The sequence below is a fragment of the Meleagris gallopavo genome, chromosome 6, assembly GCF_905368555.1.
Source record: "Meleagris gallopavo chromosome 6, MGAL_WU_HG_1.1, whole genome shotgun sequence".
In the NCBI taxonomy this organism is placed as follows: Eukaryota; Metazoa; Chordata; class Aves; order Galliformes; family Phasianidae; genus Meleagris; species Meleagris gallopavo.
In genome coordinates, this window is record NC_139409.1 from 21,437,280 (window position 1) to 21,452,963 (window position 15,684).

The 15,684-nt window shown below is 40.2% G+C and overlaps 2 protein-coding genes across 6 annotated transcripts in view; one reads left to right on the plus strand and one right to left on the minus strand.

The window, feature by feature from the left end:
* The window catches only part of LOC104911424 (uncharacterized), a 70,952-nt gene extending 69,269 nt beyond the window's left edge, over window positions 1–1,683 (minus strand). For all 3 annotated transcript variants that reach the window (XM_085227388.1, XM_085227387.1, XM_085227389.1), the window contains exon 1: window positions 1,026–1,683. In XM_085227388.1, coding sequence (XP_085083514.1) covers window positions 1,026–1,601 — 576 coding nt within the window. In that variant the 5' untranslated portion in view covers window positions 1,602–1,683. The remainder of the gene's footprint in view (window positions 1–1,025) is intronic.
* STEAP1 (STEAP family member 1) lies at window positions 1,133–12,291 on the plus strand. Of its 3 annotated transcripts, none has more exons than XM_085227384.1 (6): window positions 1,133–1,193; window positions 1,969–2,052; window positions 4,327–4,431; window positions 6,261–6,773; window positions 8,747–8,911; window positions 10,692–12,291. In XM_085227384.1, the coding sequence occupies exons 3-6, from the start codon at window positions 4,339–4,341 to the stop codon at window positions 10,947–10,949; spliced, it is 1,029 nt and encodes a 342-aa protein (XP_085083510.1). In that variant the 5' UTR covers window positions 1,133–1,193; window positions 1,969–2,052; window positions 4,327–4,338; the 3' UTR covers window positions 10,950–12,291. The 3 variants fall into 3 exon arrangements, with proteins under 3 accessions (XP_085083510.1, XP_085083512.1, XP_085083511.1); XM_085227386.1 differs by lacking the exon at window positions 1,133–1,193 and adding an exon at window positions 1,738–1,881; XM_085227385.1 differs by lacking the exon at window positions 1,133–1,193 and adding an exon at window positions 1,751–1,888.
* The last annotated feature ends 3,393 nt before the right edge of the window (window positions 12,292–15,684 follow it).

Sequence of the window (15,684 nt, forward strand, 5' to 3'; positions counted from 1 at the left end):
AGACCACAAACTCCGGCTCCGGCAGCCAGGCTGCAGCGCGCGCCCTCCGCCAGGTGTCCCCCTGCTGATGCTGCTGCATACGAAACTTAGCAACTGTGTGGGGGGGGGGGGGGGAGGGAAGCATACGGGAAATAGCCTTCATGCAAAGCACAGACAAATATTCTAATGATGGCAAGTGTAAGGAAAAATTAAAAGTTATAGTTTTGCTTTAATACAGGAGGGGCAATCACTCTACCCATATCCCTCCTACGGCAGACATAGCATTCCGCTAGAGGCTGCGTCCATCGAACTTTTCTCGAGAAGGAAGAACGCTGATATATTCCCAAGGTTAAAAAAAGGGATGGAATTTGGTGTGGTTTCTGCAGAGCCATCCCGGGGAAGGCACGATGAGCTCTGCATGGAGAAATGAAAACATTCCCGAGGCGGACTGCCCAAGTGCTCTGCAATGCCAGCAAGCCACTAAATGCTGACATATCCTCTAGTACGGAGTTTGCATGAGATAATGGCTGTATGCACTGCTGTGTGACAAAAGTGTCTTTCCAGAATAACCAGCACAGGAAAAGGATAGGAGACGATGGTACTTAGAGAAGAAAAAAATAAACCAACATATGTAGTTTTTCAAGTGAGGATTACTCTTACATTCAGCTTTGTGCCAAGCTGCGGGAGCGACGAGTTGGGAAGGATCAACGAAGGGAGAACCGAGCGAGAGGAGAGGAGTAGGAGCATGAAGGGCCGCATTTAGCGGAGCCAGTCTCCCTCCCTCTCCTTCCTCCTCCGGGGCGGGCAGGGCACAGGTGAATGCGCCCTTTGTCCCGGCGGGCCACGAGCCGCGGGCCCCGGGAGGCGCCGGCGAGCGGCCCCGAGCCGCCGCCGTCCGGGAACGGGGGGCGGCCGGCCCGCGCCCCGCCGGCACCCAGGGCGGCGGGATGGGCGCGGAGGGCGGGGCCGGACGGGGGGGTGGAGGCTGCGGCCGGCTCCCCCCGCCGCTCCCCTCCTCGGAGGCCGCCGGGCGCTCCATGACTAACCTGAGGCCGCCTTCCCCGACGCAGTCGTACCGGCTCCCGCACGGCGGCGCCTCGCCCCGTCCTCGCGGAGCTGCGCCGGGACTCGCCGTGTTCCTGGCCGCTACCGAGGGAAGCCCCGCGCCGCCGCCCCCCGCCGGGCCGAAGAAGCAGTACCGCCTGCGGGCTGAGGTGGGTGCGCCCCGGGCGGCGAGAGGCGACGGCGCTGGCCGAACTGCGGGCGGGCGCGTGGCCGGGCTGCCGCCGGGTTCCGACGCGGGACGGGACGGCACCGGATGGGTCCCGGCGGTGGGGTGGGCCCGGAATAGCGGTGCGGGACGGCCGGGCCGGACCCGCGGCCCGGATCCGGGCTCCTCCGTCCCAGTCGCTCTCCGACGGAGGGGAGTGAGCTCCGAACCTTCCGTGTGAGGCTTTCCGGAGGGGCTGCGTGAGCGGAGTTCTTGCTGCCTGCAGGGTGCTGCGCCGTACATCAGCCCCGTTGAAGGCGGGCGGCTGTCCGAGCGCTGTCACGTTGTCATCTCCCCTCCCAGCGGTGCCAAGGGCGCAGTGGGACGCTGTCCCTGTCCCGCGCTTTCCCATCTCTTCGTTTTATCTCAAGCTGTTTATTTTGGCCTTTTTTTTTTTTTTTTTTTTTTTTTTTTTTTCCTTCACAGAGCCAGCGCTGAAAACTCTTATTCAGGAAAACCTTTCATTGGTTTGGGAGGATGTTTCTGCAGTCAGGTCTGCCCGGTTTGGGTCCCTGCTAGTTCAGCGCTATCATCAGCCTTGTTTCTCAGAGCTCACGACACTGGGAGCTCAGCCCTCCTCAGCTGCAGGCCCTCCGTCCTTGTTTCCAGCTGGTCGTACTGCTGCCTTTGGGGTGAGGGGTGAGCACGGAGGACGGGCATTGTTACACTGTTTTCTTTTAGAGTGACACACAGCTGCAGTTGGTTTCTGTCTTCCGCAGGACTTTCTTCGGACGTGTTCTGGATAGAGCCATGCTGTAGAAGACTTCATTCTGACCCCTCATAAGTCACTGAATAATAGAACTGTAAGTGTTCATATTTAGCGTTTCCCAAGGCTATTACTGTGCAATGTTATTGAGTGAATAAAAAAAAAGTTCTGTGTTAACCCTGGTGTCAGAAGCCAAGTACACTATAGTGGTTCAGCATCTGAATATACCCGTATATTTCCCTCTTGGAGCATATATATTCACTCACACAAATTTATCTTCTTTTTCCCTGTTTTTTTTTCCCCCTGCCACATGAAGCATTAAGAGGATATTTAAGATTCTATTAAAGATTGTTTCCCAAAGTCAACTTTTTGAATCAGCAACTGACCAGCTCTTGATTTTATTTTTTTTTCTCTTCATGATACAATTTACTACATTAACACCAATACAGATCTTTAGCTAGAAGCTGTTTCTGGATTTGCCATTTCTAAATTAGAAGTGACAGCAGCGTGAGACTCAGGTGAGTTGAGGTTTCCCGCAAAGGGCTTCCCAATCAAAAATTTACTTTTGGACCTCCTAGACAATGTGGTAGCCAGAAGAGGACAGTTCCAAAGAGGCTGGGATCACTGTGTAAGTCCCTGTAGACAGGTGGTATTAACAGCTGAAAGCTCAATTGAGGTCAGTACAGAAAAAAAAACCAAAGCAGCAGCAAAGATGTGAGTCATAAGCTGCTTTAACAATTTTTAAAACTCAGTCGCATTACCCAAGAAAGCAAAATGTCAGATTCAGTGTTGTTTACATCCTTCCCTCCTTCCCCGCCCCTTCCTCACTTCCTACTTTAAAAATCAGGGGGTACAGCATGACTGCTCTTAATATTCTGAGTTCCTTTAACAACAGATCTGGAAATCACATTGTTACCTGTGTTTTCCAAGTAAGTTATACTGAAGTCTTTAAACTATTCTTTGCCATTGTAACAACTAGAAATACACTATTTATCAAAACAGATAAAAGTAGGATTTCCTAACTAATGGTGGGACTGGAAGAGCTGAGGCTTGGTGAAGATACTTGTGATAAAATCACTGGATTTAGTTTTTGTAATAGAGAAAGAAAGTAGAAATGTGTCTGTAGCAGCATGTTTTCTTGTGTGCAGGATATACAGACTGGCACAGGAAACGGTTAATGGCTTGACCTTTGGAGAGAAGCACTTGCTGACCCCACTCTGCAACATTTGGCTAAAAGGTTATGCCCAAAGGGGTGCTTGTTAGCAGGGAAAAACATCAGAAGATAAATACTTAGGAAAAGAATACTTAGGCTTTGGAAGTCTGGTGGCATGGTAGAAAGCAATCCCTTCTACCAGAAAGTAGAAGACTGTGAGACTCATCCACTGAAGGAACTATGCACAGAACAATAGTACAAGTGTCACATTTAGATACAATTCGCCAAAAGTTTGATGGATGTAGAATAACCTGTATTTAGAAAATTAATATCATATGTAGCAATTCAGCTGTTCAGTGGAATGTCTACACAGAGGAGCTAATTAGTCCCAGCCTTGAAGGCAGCCATAGAAAACTTACACTGGTCTGGCATCTTGAACTCCCAGTGGTGTGGCACAAGCACATCTCTTCAGGCAGTGCATGGCAAGGTGGTGTGTGTGTTGGAAGTCCTTGTGGAAGGTAACTCCTTGCAGTTGCTTAACAGCCTTCTCAGGACTTCAGGGTAGTGTCTCTACTGCTGTCTTAGGATCTCTACAGAGAAACGCCTATTTTATTTTATCCCTTCTCTTCCTCTTTGTTTTCTGGCTTCTGATTTCTTATAATCTTTAAGAATCATTTCCACTGCTTCTTGTGGGTGATAAGAATTGAAAGTGTACCTTGGAGCAGCATGAACAAAGCTTCAGCTGGAGTTTCCTGACAAAAGGCTGCCACAGACTGACTGTAAAATTCATAAAACTTAAAAAGTATTAGCAACCACAAATTGATGTGGGTTACTTATATCAGCAAGTTCAGCCTGTTATCAGATTAGATACTGTTTTGTTGAAGCTTTTTGTAAACTTATCAAAAATCCATCTTTATAACATTTTACTTGTTATGCCACAAACAAAAGCTGTTTCAAACTTTATTTTAAAAACTTTCACTCTGAATTAAATCTTTCATTCCACTAGTGATGCAGGCATTTAGCTTAAATATTACTTTGCTTCAGTTACTTTGTTCTGTTGATTCATATGCTTTCCACTTTACTTAGGAAAAATAAAAATAACAACTTCTCTGTCAAACGGGTGGAGAAGGGGGAAGAAAACATTTTGTGGACGAAGAGGCTCAAAGTTCCAGTAGGAGATTATCAAAACCTGTTTTACATCCTGTGTTTGTTTTGCAGGGAGTTTCTGCAATGGAGAAGAGGGATGGTGATAGTCATACCGTTGACCAGAATGCATTTCAGAACATCATGCCAAGAAGAAATAGAGAAAACCTTAGCGACTTGGTAATGTTTCTGTGAAAAAGCAGTTCATATGTCATGCAGAAAAGTGCAGTCTTTTGTCTGATGTTGTTCAAAAGCACCATGTGACCGTAACGTTGGCATATCATCAATGCTTTTAAAGTCTTCTCACAAATTGACATCAAGAGATTAAAAAGATAATGAGCAACTGATTCAGTTAAATCACATTTCATAATTTAAAAATCCACAAGTCTTGTGCTAGTTAAAAGTGTTAAAATCTCAGTTTATATAATTTATCCTAATATCACGTTGTGTAATGCATGAACTACGCTATTCTTCACTGTCTAGAAAATACAAGTTACTTAGGGTATGCCTTCACTGTTCATCCAAAATATACATTTTTATCATTTGATAAGCATCTTCAGCTATAAAACCCTAATAAAGACTATGCCCTTTAATTTTACTCTAAGGCACTGTAGGCAAGTCAGTCAGACGTGCAGGAACAGGCTACCTTGACTCCATTTTAGATTTTATGGCAAGACAGCAATGTACTTTTGTTATCACTCAGTTAATAAAAAGCAAAACGCCCTGTATCAGAGAGGATGAACACAAGACTTGCATCCACTTATCCTTGTATTAATTAGTTAATCAGTTTCAATATATTTGATTCTTAAGAATAAAGACAGGTAAGATCACAGAAATAGGCAAATCCCCTGTATCCTTACAGAATGATTTGAAGTTGATGGTCATGAACATCATATAGGTTCTTTTCCAATCTAAATGATTCTATGATTCCTTGAATGCCAACTTACATCTTTAAAACTACTAATAGCTACCTTCCTCAAACCTGACATTGCCATATCGTTTTCTGGAGAATGGGACATCTGCAACATTAGCCATTCTAAATCTGAGCTGTTGCCACATTAGTTCAGGTTCACTTTACATTTCACTGGAATACTAGAAGGAGTTGCATGCTTATTAATGCCGTGAAGTCCCAGCCTGCCCCCTTGGACAGCTGTCTCCTGCATCAGCTGCAAAGTCCTGCTGTTGATGCATGCATGTACTTTTGTTTTGATCAAACGCCTCTTCTCCAGACCATAAGAGCTGGGCAGTCTTTAAATATGTTATTTCAGTGTAAAACAATCTGTAATACACTAATATTTTGTCCCAGCTTAGCTCCTTCTAAAGCCTGTGATAATTCTGCCAGGATTTTCAGTGAAACTAGAATCAAATTATGATAACTTGGCAGTAAAAGATTCAGCTTTTTGAACTGAACTGACTCAGTTTCACAAGTTTTCATAAACGCTAAGAGAACATTATTGCATGTAGGGCGGACAGAAAGAAAAGCTGGGAATTGAGCCTGGAGTTGAAAGGGGCACAGCTAATACGCTATATCCCAAATATTTCTACTTACATCTTTATTCCCTAAATTAATTGTCATTAAAACAGCAGTGACTAAAAGAACTATTGTACTGTCATGTCTCTGGATTCTGTTATTGCACGTATTTATTTGAGTTACTTCAACAAATCTGTAGCTGAAATGTGAAATCTTGAAATCTTATCATGAGAAGCTTCAGTGATGCTTTATATAACGTAATCCTCTCTTGTGGTATAGTTAACTTCCTGGAATGAAAATTATTTTGAAATCACCATATATAAGGAATTAAGAATAGAAAATCAACACTAAAATTGCTCAATTACTGACTGTACTATTTGAAACACCATATTTTTCAGCTACCTTGTCTCTAATAGTGTGTGTGTTGGTTTTGTACAGTTTCAGTAATGCATAGTATACAAGTTATGATAGCAAATACTGTGATTACAGTTTTAATCTTCTTTTGTTCTCGCTGGTATTTCTTTTCTGTCTATTCCAGAATGTGGATATGCAAGTCGCCAATCCACCAGAAGTAGCTGCACTTTTTAACTTACATCAAGCACATCATTTTAGTGAGTTTGAATACTCTTCAGAACAACACTACAAGCAGGATTTGTTCCCCAGGTGGCACATGCCACTGAAGATAGCATCTGTGATCTCATTATTGACATTTATTTACACTTTTCTGAGAGATGTCATATATCCTTTTATAACAAGAAATGAAAATGTTTTCTATAAAATTCCAATCCTTGTCATAAACAAAGTCTTACCAGTGGTTTCAATTACCCTTTTAGCACTGGTATATTTACCAGGAATATTAGCTGCTGGTTTCCAGCTGTACTTTGGCACTAAGTACAAAAGGTTTCCCTTGTGGCTGGATAGATGGATGTTGTCAAGAAAACAATTTGGACTTCTCAGTTTCTTCTTCGCTGTGATGCATGCCTGCTATAGCCTATGCTATCCAATGAGAAGATCATACAGATACAAGTTGCTGAACTGGGCATTCCAGCAGGTATGATGGGTTCAGAAATTGCCTCTGATTTGGAAGCAACTCCCCACATAGCACAGTAAAGGAATGGAACAGGACCTACTAGTTGAAGCATGTAAGAGAGAGTCAAAAGTCATCACAGCTGTGCCAGTGTGTGTTCAATAAGTCACTTTCTTCATCTAGGAATTTTTGGTTTGGTGTATAATAATTATAACTGCCTCACAGGTACACATAAGTCTTTGGCACAGTATTAATTTAGTGTGGATTAATTTTCTCAGCATCAGTGGAATCAACTATCTACAAAAACTGCTGCACATGCTATTCTTAGACATCATCTTTGTAAAATGAGTTATCCAGCAAAAAGCTGAGCTAAATTATAATAATTTTTATTTGCCACAGGCTAGATGTTTGAACACTGATGACTCCACAGTTTGGCTGGTACACACTAACTTGTTAAAACAATCCAGTTAAAACAATTTCTATCATGGTTCCAAGTCATGGGCAATAAATGGCTTGCAAAGCTATCTAAGGTTCTCTATTACTAGAGAGTATCTACTACATGTATATATTACTCTGAGTGCCATAGGTATTCTATTATAAGGAATAATCCAGTGTAAAGTGTAAACTGCAAAGGTAGTTTTAATATCTTCAAAGTCTAAGATAATGTTTTACAATGAGCAGAGTAGGATGTTTTCTTAAGAATTCTATTAAACAACATTGAAGATCAGCTTTCCTGATAGTCTGGCTTGAATGGTTTACCAGAAATTTCTGTGAGATTCCAGTTCTTGAGTGCAGATGAAGAAATTCTCATATTTGGAGCATATTATATGATGGTGATCTCAATAGCATCAAAGTACTGTTACAAATAGGAGAAGCTTTGACATCCACTTATTATTTTCATTCATATCAACCACTGTATTCTGTGCAGCTGAATGCACCAAGTTGTTGCTGAATAAACAGGACTAAGCGGCTATTCTGGCACGATAATGTCGTTAAGAATGCTTGCTAAATTGACACCATAAAACAGTGCTGTAAATATATTTCCTGTTGTTATAAGCTCCCACGTATGGTATTTAGTTACAGATGGAATTTTTTTTGTCAAAGAGTAGGATTTCTCCTGCTGTGAAGGCAGGCTAACGTGCCTCAGAACAAGTCTTTTCTGAGCCAAGATGCTGATGCAATCTGCACATTCTTTTCATTCAAAGCCTACCTTTGCTCTGCAGATACCAGTGGGGACTTTTTCATTGCAGTGAAATGACTGTTACATTCAGAAACATGCAAACAAACAAAAATTCTGTGTTTCAAATCTTACTTCCTATTTACCATTGTGAAAACAATTATATTTTATGAAAGTTGCTAAGTGCACCGGAAAGCCAGTTGTATCCTGGGCTGCATAAAAAGAAGCATGGCCAACAGGACAAGGGTGAGATGATTCTTCCACTCTACATCACTTGAGTGGGATCTTGAGACCCCACATGGAGTAAGTACTGGAGCCAGTTCTGGAGTCTCCAGTACAAGAAAGACGTGAACATGTTAGAGCAAGTTAAGAGAGGAGCTGGGAAAATAACCAGAGGGCTGGAGCACCTCTGCTATAGAAAATGTCTGAGAGAGTTCAGGTTGCTCAGCCTGGAGACAAGAAGGCTCCAGGGAGACTTTATTGTGGCTTTTCAGTATATAAAGGGAGCTTACAAAAGATAGAATGATTTTTTTACAAGGGCATGTAGTGACAGAACAAAGGGCAGTGGTTATAAACTGAAAATAGAAAGATTTAGATTGGATATAAGGAAGAATTTTTTCATGGTGGGGGTGGTGAGACTTTGGAACAGGCTGCCCAAAGAGGCTGTGGGTGCCTCATCAATGGAAGTGTTCAAAGTCAGGTTGGATGGGGCTTTGTGAAACCTGACCTACTGAAACATCTCTGCCCATAGCGGAGGTTTGGACTACATATCCTTTTAAGGTCTCTTCCAGCTCAAACCATTCTGTTATTCTTCTTGCAGGTCAAACAAAAAAAAGAAAGTGCCTGGATTGAACATGATGTTTGGAGAATGGAGATTTATGTGTCCCTAGGAATTCTGGCGCTTGCTTTGCTGACCTTATTGGCAATAGCATCAATCCCATCTGTCAGTCACTCTTTGACCTGGAGAGAGTTCCATTATATTCAGGTATACACTTCATGTCATCACTCCTCAGTTTTAGGACTGCATGTTTTCTGCTGACATCATCCATAGTTAAAAATATCAAATACAGAATAATTAAAGAAACCAATGTGAAAATTTATTCAGCATCCTTTGTTAATCACACACACACACACACACACACACACAGAAAAAAAAAAAAAAAGAGGAAAATGCTCCTTTCATTTATTATTTTAGCAGGAGAAGGAGAAAATACTGTCATGGTCAGGGTATAAAGAAAGTTCCTAATCACCTTTTTTTGCTCCTCTGACCTGGTGACGTGTTAACAAGAGTTATTCTTAGGTCAAAGACTGCTGGTGTTGTAAGCATTTAAGTCATCTTCTGTGCCTTTTATGTTTCAGGAAAGCCTTGTGTGAACTGGAAGTAGGTGGTACTGATCCAGTTCACAGGGTTGCCATACAGCATGGGATTTCACTGCACAAGAATTGCTTGTTGCTCACTTGGAGCCATTTTGGCTATTCTGTACTGCCTGAGCAGTACCTGGTGCCTAGAAAGTCCAGAAAGCTCGTGCCTTCTGAAACGCAAAGGTTTTCCATTTGCACTGTCACCAGTCACACAGTCCATTCCAAACTGTAGTATTCTGAGAATGAAGCATTCTGAGAAGGAACAGACACATAATCAAACCCACCTCATAATTAGTTTTTCTACAGATGTTTGGGGTACTTTTTCATTCACCTAAGTATTTGGTTCTATCTTAGTTCACTGAATATTGCATAATAATAACACAAAATATAATAATATATTTTATTATAAGATAATAATAAAATACAATAATAATCAGGCATAGTTCTACATCAATATGATCATACTGTGTTAAATAAGTACTGAGTTAGGTCTCTGAACACCAAAATCTGAAAATTTGAAGACCTATTAAGCACCTATCATTTGAAAACATGATATCAATTTGAAAAGTAGATGTAAAGTGTATGTTTTCTGACAATGATTTGGGATTCTGTCCATTCTATTTATGCACCCGTTGCAGGAAAAATTTGTCAGACTTATATAGACTGGTATAGGAGGGAGTCTCCTAGTGCATGATTACTTCTTGTATTAAATCCAGAATAATAATAATAATATCCAGAAGATTAATAGTAATATATTTGATTAGTTTTATAAACAAATAACTTGTATATTTAAAAATTATTTCTTATTGATTTAGAAATTGGAAAGGCAGTGTTGGACTTCACACTGATGGCAGTTCCATTTTTGTAATAAAAACAAGGTTACTATGTACATAGGAAAATCAAAACTGCTAGTAACTCTGGCATAACTCTTCCTTTCCTCTTGAAATTCAAGTCCTATGCCAAATTTATCATAGTACTACACTTACTACAGTTACTGACTTAAATTGATTTTAAAAATTCCCTTTGCAAATGATTGAGCTGCTCATAAACTTGCTTTTGAACTCATAGTAATTTATCAGAAAAGACATCAGGATGCAGATGACATCCACAAATTGAGATACTGAGAACCGACCCATTTTTGGGAATCTTTTATCTCTTCTGTATATTATCACAGTATTATAACAATTGCAGAAAAATGTGTCCCCCTTTTTTTTAAAGGTAGCATATAGGTGTATAATTGGATGCTAGAATTATAGGTTTAAAATTTTAATTAAAACCTAATGTTCTCTTTTCTACCACTTAGATGTGTTGGTTGAGGATCTTTTTGATCTCCGTATTTACTTAACAGAATAATCTCTTGCCAAGCTGGAAAAATAAATGACTTATTATCTTTCTTTTTTCAGAGCAAGATGGGATACATAGCTCTGCTGCTGTGCACAGTTCACGCACTGGTGTTTGCTTGGAATAAGTGGGTTGATGTTAACCAATTCATCTGGTACACACCACCTTCATTTATGGTAGCAGTTTTTCTTCCTATTGTGGTCCTGCTCTGTAAATGCATACTGTTCTTTCCATGTTTCAGGAGGAGGATAAAAAAGATTAGATGTGGTTGGGAAGCTAATACACAGACCAATCAAACCAACTTGACTTCCAGACTATAGATCAAATATGGACATTCCCTATCTGATGCATGTAAATGTGCTCAAGGCAACAAAATGTTTACTTGCGAGCTTTGTTTTCATCTATTTCTTAGATGTTTCCTGTTTACTTTTCATTTCAGTGCAGGGGTATGGAATACCTGATGCAATTTGAACTTCTGTTGTGACAGAAGTTGGAAATATTAATTTCACACTTTAATCTATTTGGTATTCTGGTATTTGATCATTTCTTTCTTCTGACTCACTGCTCTTAAAATGCCAGTGTTTCATTGCTTCAATCGTAATTCTATCACTAGAAAATGCAATCATAAATCACTGCTCCAGATGACCACAGAAAGTAAATAAATCATTACACCACAAAATCCAGGAATGCTTTCTGCATCTCACAGCCGTGTTTGTTCCCTGGTTAAATCTCAGTATTATGAAGGGACAACAACTTGAGTATTTATTGTCCTGTATCCCGTTATCTCCTGCATCTTATGTTTAACTGCAGAAGGGATCCTTTAGCACTACAGCCAAATGAAAATTTGCATTCCTACCATGTCTTGAATTTAAACAATCAAGTAAGCAGAAGTCTGGGGAACTTTGCAAGGGAAATCTCTCCTGAGGCTTAGGCACAGTCTAAAAAAAAAAAAGAGTTTTTAGATTCAGATCTACATCTTATACAGGACTAGGTGTGTCTGTTTATTTGGAACTGTAAAATGTTTTCTTTTTTTTCCATGAACATATTCTTTTGTTTCTGATGCTGGAAATTTTCCATGCTTTTGACCTAAGCCTGCAGACTTTGACACATGCTAATCTTTATTAGCACAAATTTTTCCAGTGGGGATAGCTCACACGTAGAGTAAATATGTTTTACCATTTTACTATAGGGCCAGCACAACTATTTGACTGGAAGAAAATTATTAAAAGCAGACGTTTGAACCATGACAATGATTTGGTGATATTTTGTGTAAAACTACTGCTGAATGCATTTGCTTTTACTTAAATTTTAGTGTATGTTGATGAAACTTCACTTTCTTTGTTTTACATAGATCTGCCTGAATGCCTTAACTGAATAATTCATTTGTTAATTGTCTATTTTAAATACTTTATGCAGCAGTTAATATTTTCACACAGCATCAGAAACATTGTTGCAGTTTTCCTGCATGAGCTGACTGGGACATGGATTGATGATGCCACCTATTGATGGAATCATCCAAATGAGAATTGCAGTGGTTCTGGTATTAAACAAACAAGAAAATGTCTATGTAAGAGAATATGTAATACATGGTGCTAATGATTCTGTTTTACATTTGTGGACACGGTACACTGGGTGTAAATAAAAATTAAATAACTATTCCTACCTTTTGTATTTTCCAGGTTTTAACTCCATTCAGTTATTGCAGCTTAGAAGTTATGTATGTGTTTTGCACTTGATGTTGTACTTTGACAATAATGGGAACATGGTGGCCTGTGTAATATAGACTGAAGACTTGAGTAGCATTGTGTATCATTGTGTATACATGACAGAGGTGAGCACTAAAACACAGAAAGCCAACCTGTGAACTTCAGAAATTTCTAAAGGGAAATGGTTGTTGTCAATAGATCAGCATTTACATTTCTTTAAAGGAAATAAAATTAATTAGAAGTCATGCTAGAGAGAAAAATATCAAAGGCTTACTTGAAATATTAATTGCACTTGTTGTCAGGGGTCATACTGTTTTGTTTTATTTTTTCACTGGAACAGATTAAGACCAGTGCAACAACAAAGTAATTAAATTATCTTCTACTAGCTACTCTTCTTCTAGATAATCAAAAGTTGTGTTCAAATTTACTACTTAGGACTAAGCTGAGATTTTAAGTACTGCAAAACAACCCCAGTCTTTAACAGATTAATGTTTGTTTTTATCAAAATGGGTTAAATTGCTCTCTCCAGAATCAGCTCTGCTGCTCCCCTTCTAAGAAAGTCTGGAGTCTCCAGTCTCCAATTTTGCTAAATTCTGGTCAAATAGTTGGCTTTGTTGTTTACAGCTGATCATAGAAGTCAACCTTTGAAACACGAATGAAAACTGAAGAGAGGTTAATGAAAACACTCCTTGGAAGAGGCCATTCAAAGCTATTTGTATGACGTGCAAAACAAAATCTCAAATATGAGCTAGGTTTTCTGTACAATAGATAGCCTTTTATTTACAAAGTAATGTTGAATGCTGTTGAATGCTTACAGCCAGAATTTGAAACCTTATATCAAGTCTGTTTTCTGCTTTAGTCTGTAGTAAACTACTTCACCTCTAAGTAACTCACTAACCTGTAGTCCTGGAGTAGTATTCCTTCACAGGATGTTGCAACAGTATGTTCCAGCTTTTAAAGCATGCAAATACAACAGGAGTGGGGAGGATCACGTAAGCAGGAAAAAGGGCTACAGAAGAAAATGCTATTGACAATATTTTATTTCTCCCTTTATAATAGATATAACTTAGTTCAACAGTAATTAAAATAAATGTGTATGTGCCTTTTAGTTTACGTGGCTGGTTCAAAATTCAGCGTATTAATACGCCTATATACTACTATAAAATATAGAAATGATGTATATGGCAATTTGAGGCACTTACTTGTAAAATAATTATTTTTATAAAATCACACATCATTAAATGCATAAATGTATATATTATGTATATGTATATGTAAATGTATAAATTTTGTCTGCCACTGTGTAATGTACATCCAGACCTGTATAAAGGCAAAAAAAGTATTTTAAAAACTAGAAGAGCTGCTGATAGGAACAATAAAATGTCTTCATTCAAGGGAGATCATTCTCCCCATGGTGGGTGAAGAGTCTGGAGTTTCCAAAGGAGAGAGGAATTATATGAAAAACCTAATGGACACTTTGATAGGGGAATGTAATGAAAAGAAATTCTGACAGATCTTTTAACTGACAGTCCATATATTCTAGCATTTGTATAAGAATTTGTGACAAGGAACAGAAAGCTCAGCTAGTTGTGGAGTGCTTTAAAAGAAGACCTATAATCCCTGAAAACATTGATTAAATACCAGGAAAGATCGAGAATAATGAAGACATTCAAGAGGAAAAAGTAATACAGACATATTCGGTAGGAATCCATCACTCTAGTATAAGTGGTTTTGCAATGCCTCTAAAAAAGCTGCAAAGTAATTCCCTGAGTTGTTACATATCACAGATATAATTAAATCAGACATATAGAACTGAAACTCACTGGAGAGAGAACTTTTAAATTGTTAAAGGGACTTGAGGAATTTTGTGCCAAGATTACCTGGGATAACCAGATCCCATAATACTACTCTGAAAATGTGCCCAGGAAGCCAGAACAAGGGCTGTGCTGGCTCTGTTTTAATGTCAATTCCTGTTGACAGCAGTCTTTACTGTAACCTGCCCCTCCCTTTGGCCACTCTTCTCGGTTCTCTCAGTTCTGCTAACAGAAGAATTTAAAGTCATGAAGTTAATCAGACCAGGGAGTTTGATTCTATTAAAAGTAATGCATGGAAAAGAATGATTCATCCAGATCCATGCACTGGTGTAATTAACTTGACAGCCATGCATACATCCAGCATGAAGGAAGGGAAGAGTTACTAAATTATAGGATTTATAAGAGCTATTAAATTATAGAATCGCGTAATATCTCTGAGTTGGAAGTGACCCACAATGATCACTGAGTCCAACTCCTGGCTCCACACGGCACCACCCAAAATCCAAACCCTGTGTCTGAGAGCACTGTCCAAACACCTCTTGAACTTTGGCACCTGGGGCCGTGACCCTGAAGAGCCTGTTTCCTGCCCCAGCCAACTTCTGGTGCAGACCCTGTCCTGATCCCCACATACCCCTCCCCTGACACAGCTCCATGCTGTTCCCTCAGGCCCTGTTGCTCAGCGCAGCCCCTCTGCCTCCTGTGAGGAGCTGCAGGCCTCCCCTCAGCTCCTCTGGGCTGAGTAAACCCAGGGACCTCAGCTGCTCCTCATACATCTTGCCCTCCAGACTAATCTTCACCATCTTCATAGCTCTCTCTTGGACACTCTCTAATAGCTTTATGTCCTTCTTACACTGTGGTGCCCAAACCTGCACACAGTGCTGGAGATGAGGCTGCAGAGCAGTGGGACCTCACCCACTTGCAGTGCTGGGCCTGCTGCACCCCATGATACGGCTGGCTGCCAGGGCACACTGCTGCCTCACGATCTCAGCCAGAACCCCCCTCAGGTCCCTTTCCATGGGGCTGCTCTCCAGCTTCTCTTCCCCAGCCTGAACATAAATCCATGGCTGCCCCATCCCAGGTGCAGAATCCAGCACTTGCTCATGTTCAGTGGTGTAAAGATAGTTTTTTAATTTAAACATTTTATACCTTTGTAAGTGCCCCTAAAACTGAAAGCTTAAATTATTTCATCCAATTCTGGTAGCAAGAATGTTCCATTGCTTCACTTATTTGTCAAGTTCTTAGTTTTCCATGAATCAGTAGGGAAAAATGCATTTCAGAAGTTACCAAGAAAAAACACAACTGACTGAACTCTACATGACTGTGGACTGTGTGGCTTCATGTGAGAAATGATAATCTGAATTCTTCCTTTCTTTTCTGCTACCTCCGCAATTTTTACTTTTGTCCCTTGATAACATTAAGCATGTCAAATATTGCTGAAATACAGACTAACTTCTTTTAAGCTGATTTTCTTAAAATTACAATAATTGTTTAAGAGAACAAAAGAAAAAACAAAGACAGATTTTTGAAAGTATGCT

Coding starts and splice junctions, on each gene's coding strand:
- STEAP1 (XM_085227384.1), top strand. CDS start 4,339: ATGGAGAAGAGGGATGGTGATAGTCATACCGTTGACCAGAATGCATTT. Junction 4,432..6,260: donor GAGAAAACCTTAGCGACTTG/GTAATGTTTCTG, acceptor TGTCTATTCCAG/AATGTGGATATGCAAGTCGC. Junction 8,912..10,691: donor GAGAGTTCCATTATATTCAG/GTATACACTTCA, acceptor TTCTTTTTTCAG/AGCAAGATGGGATACATAGC.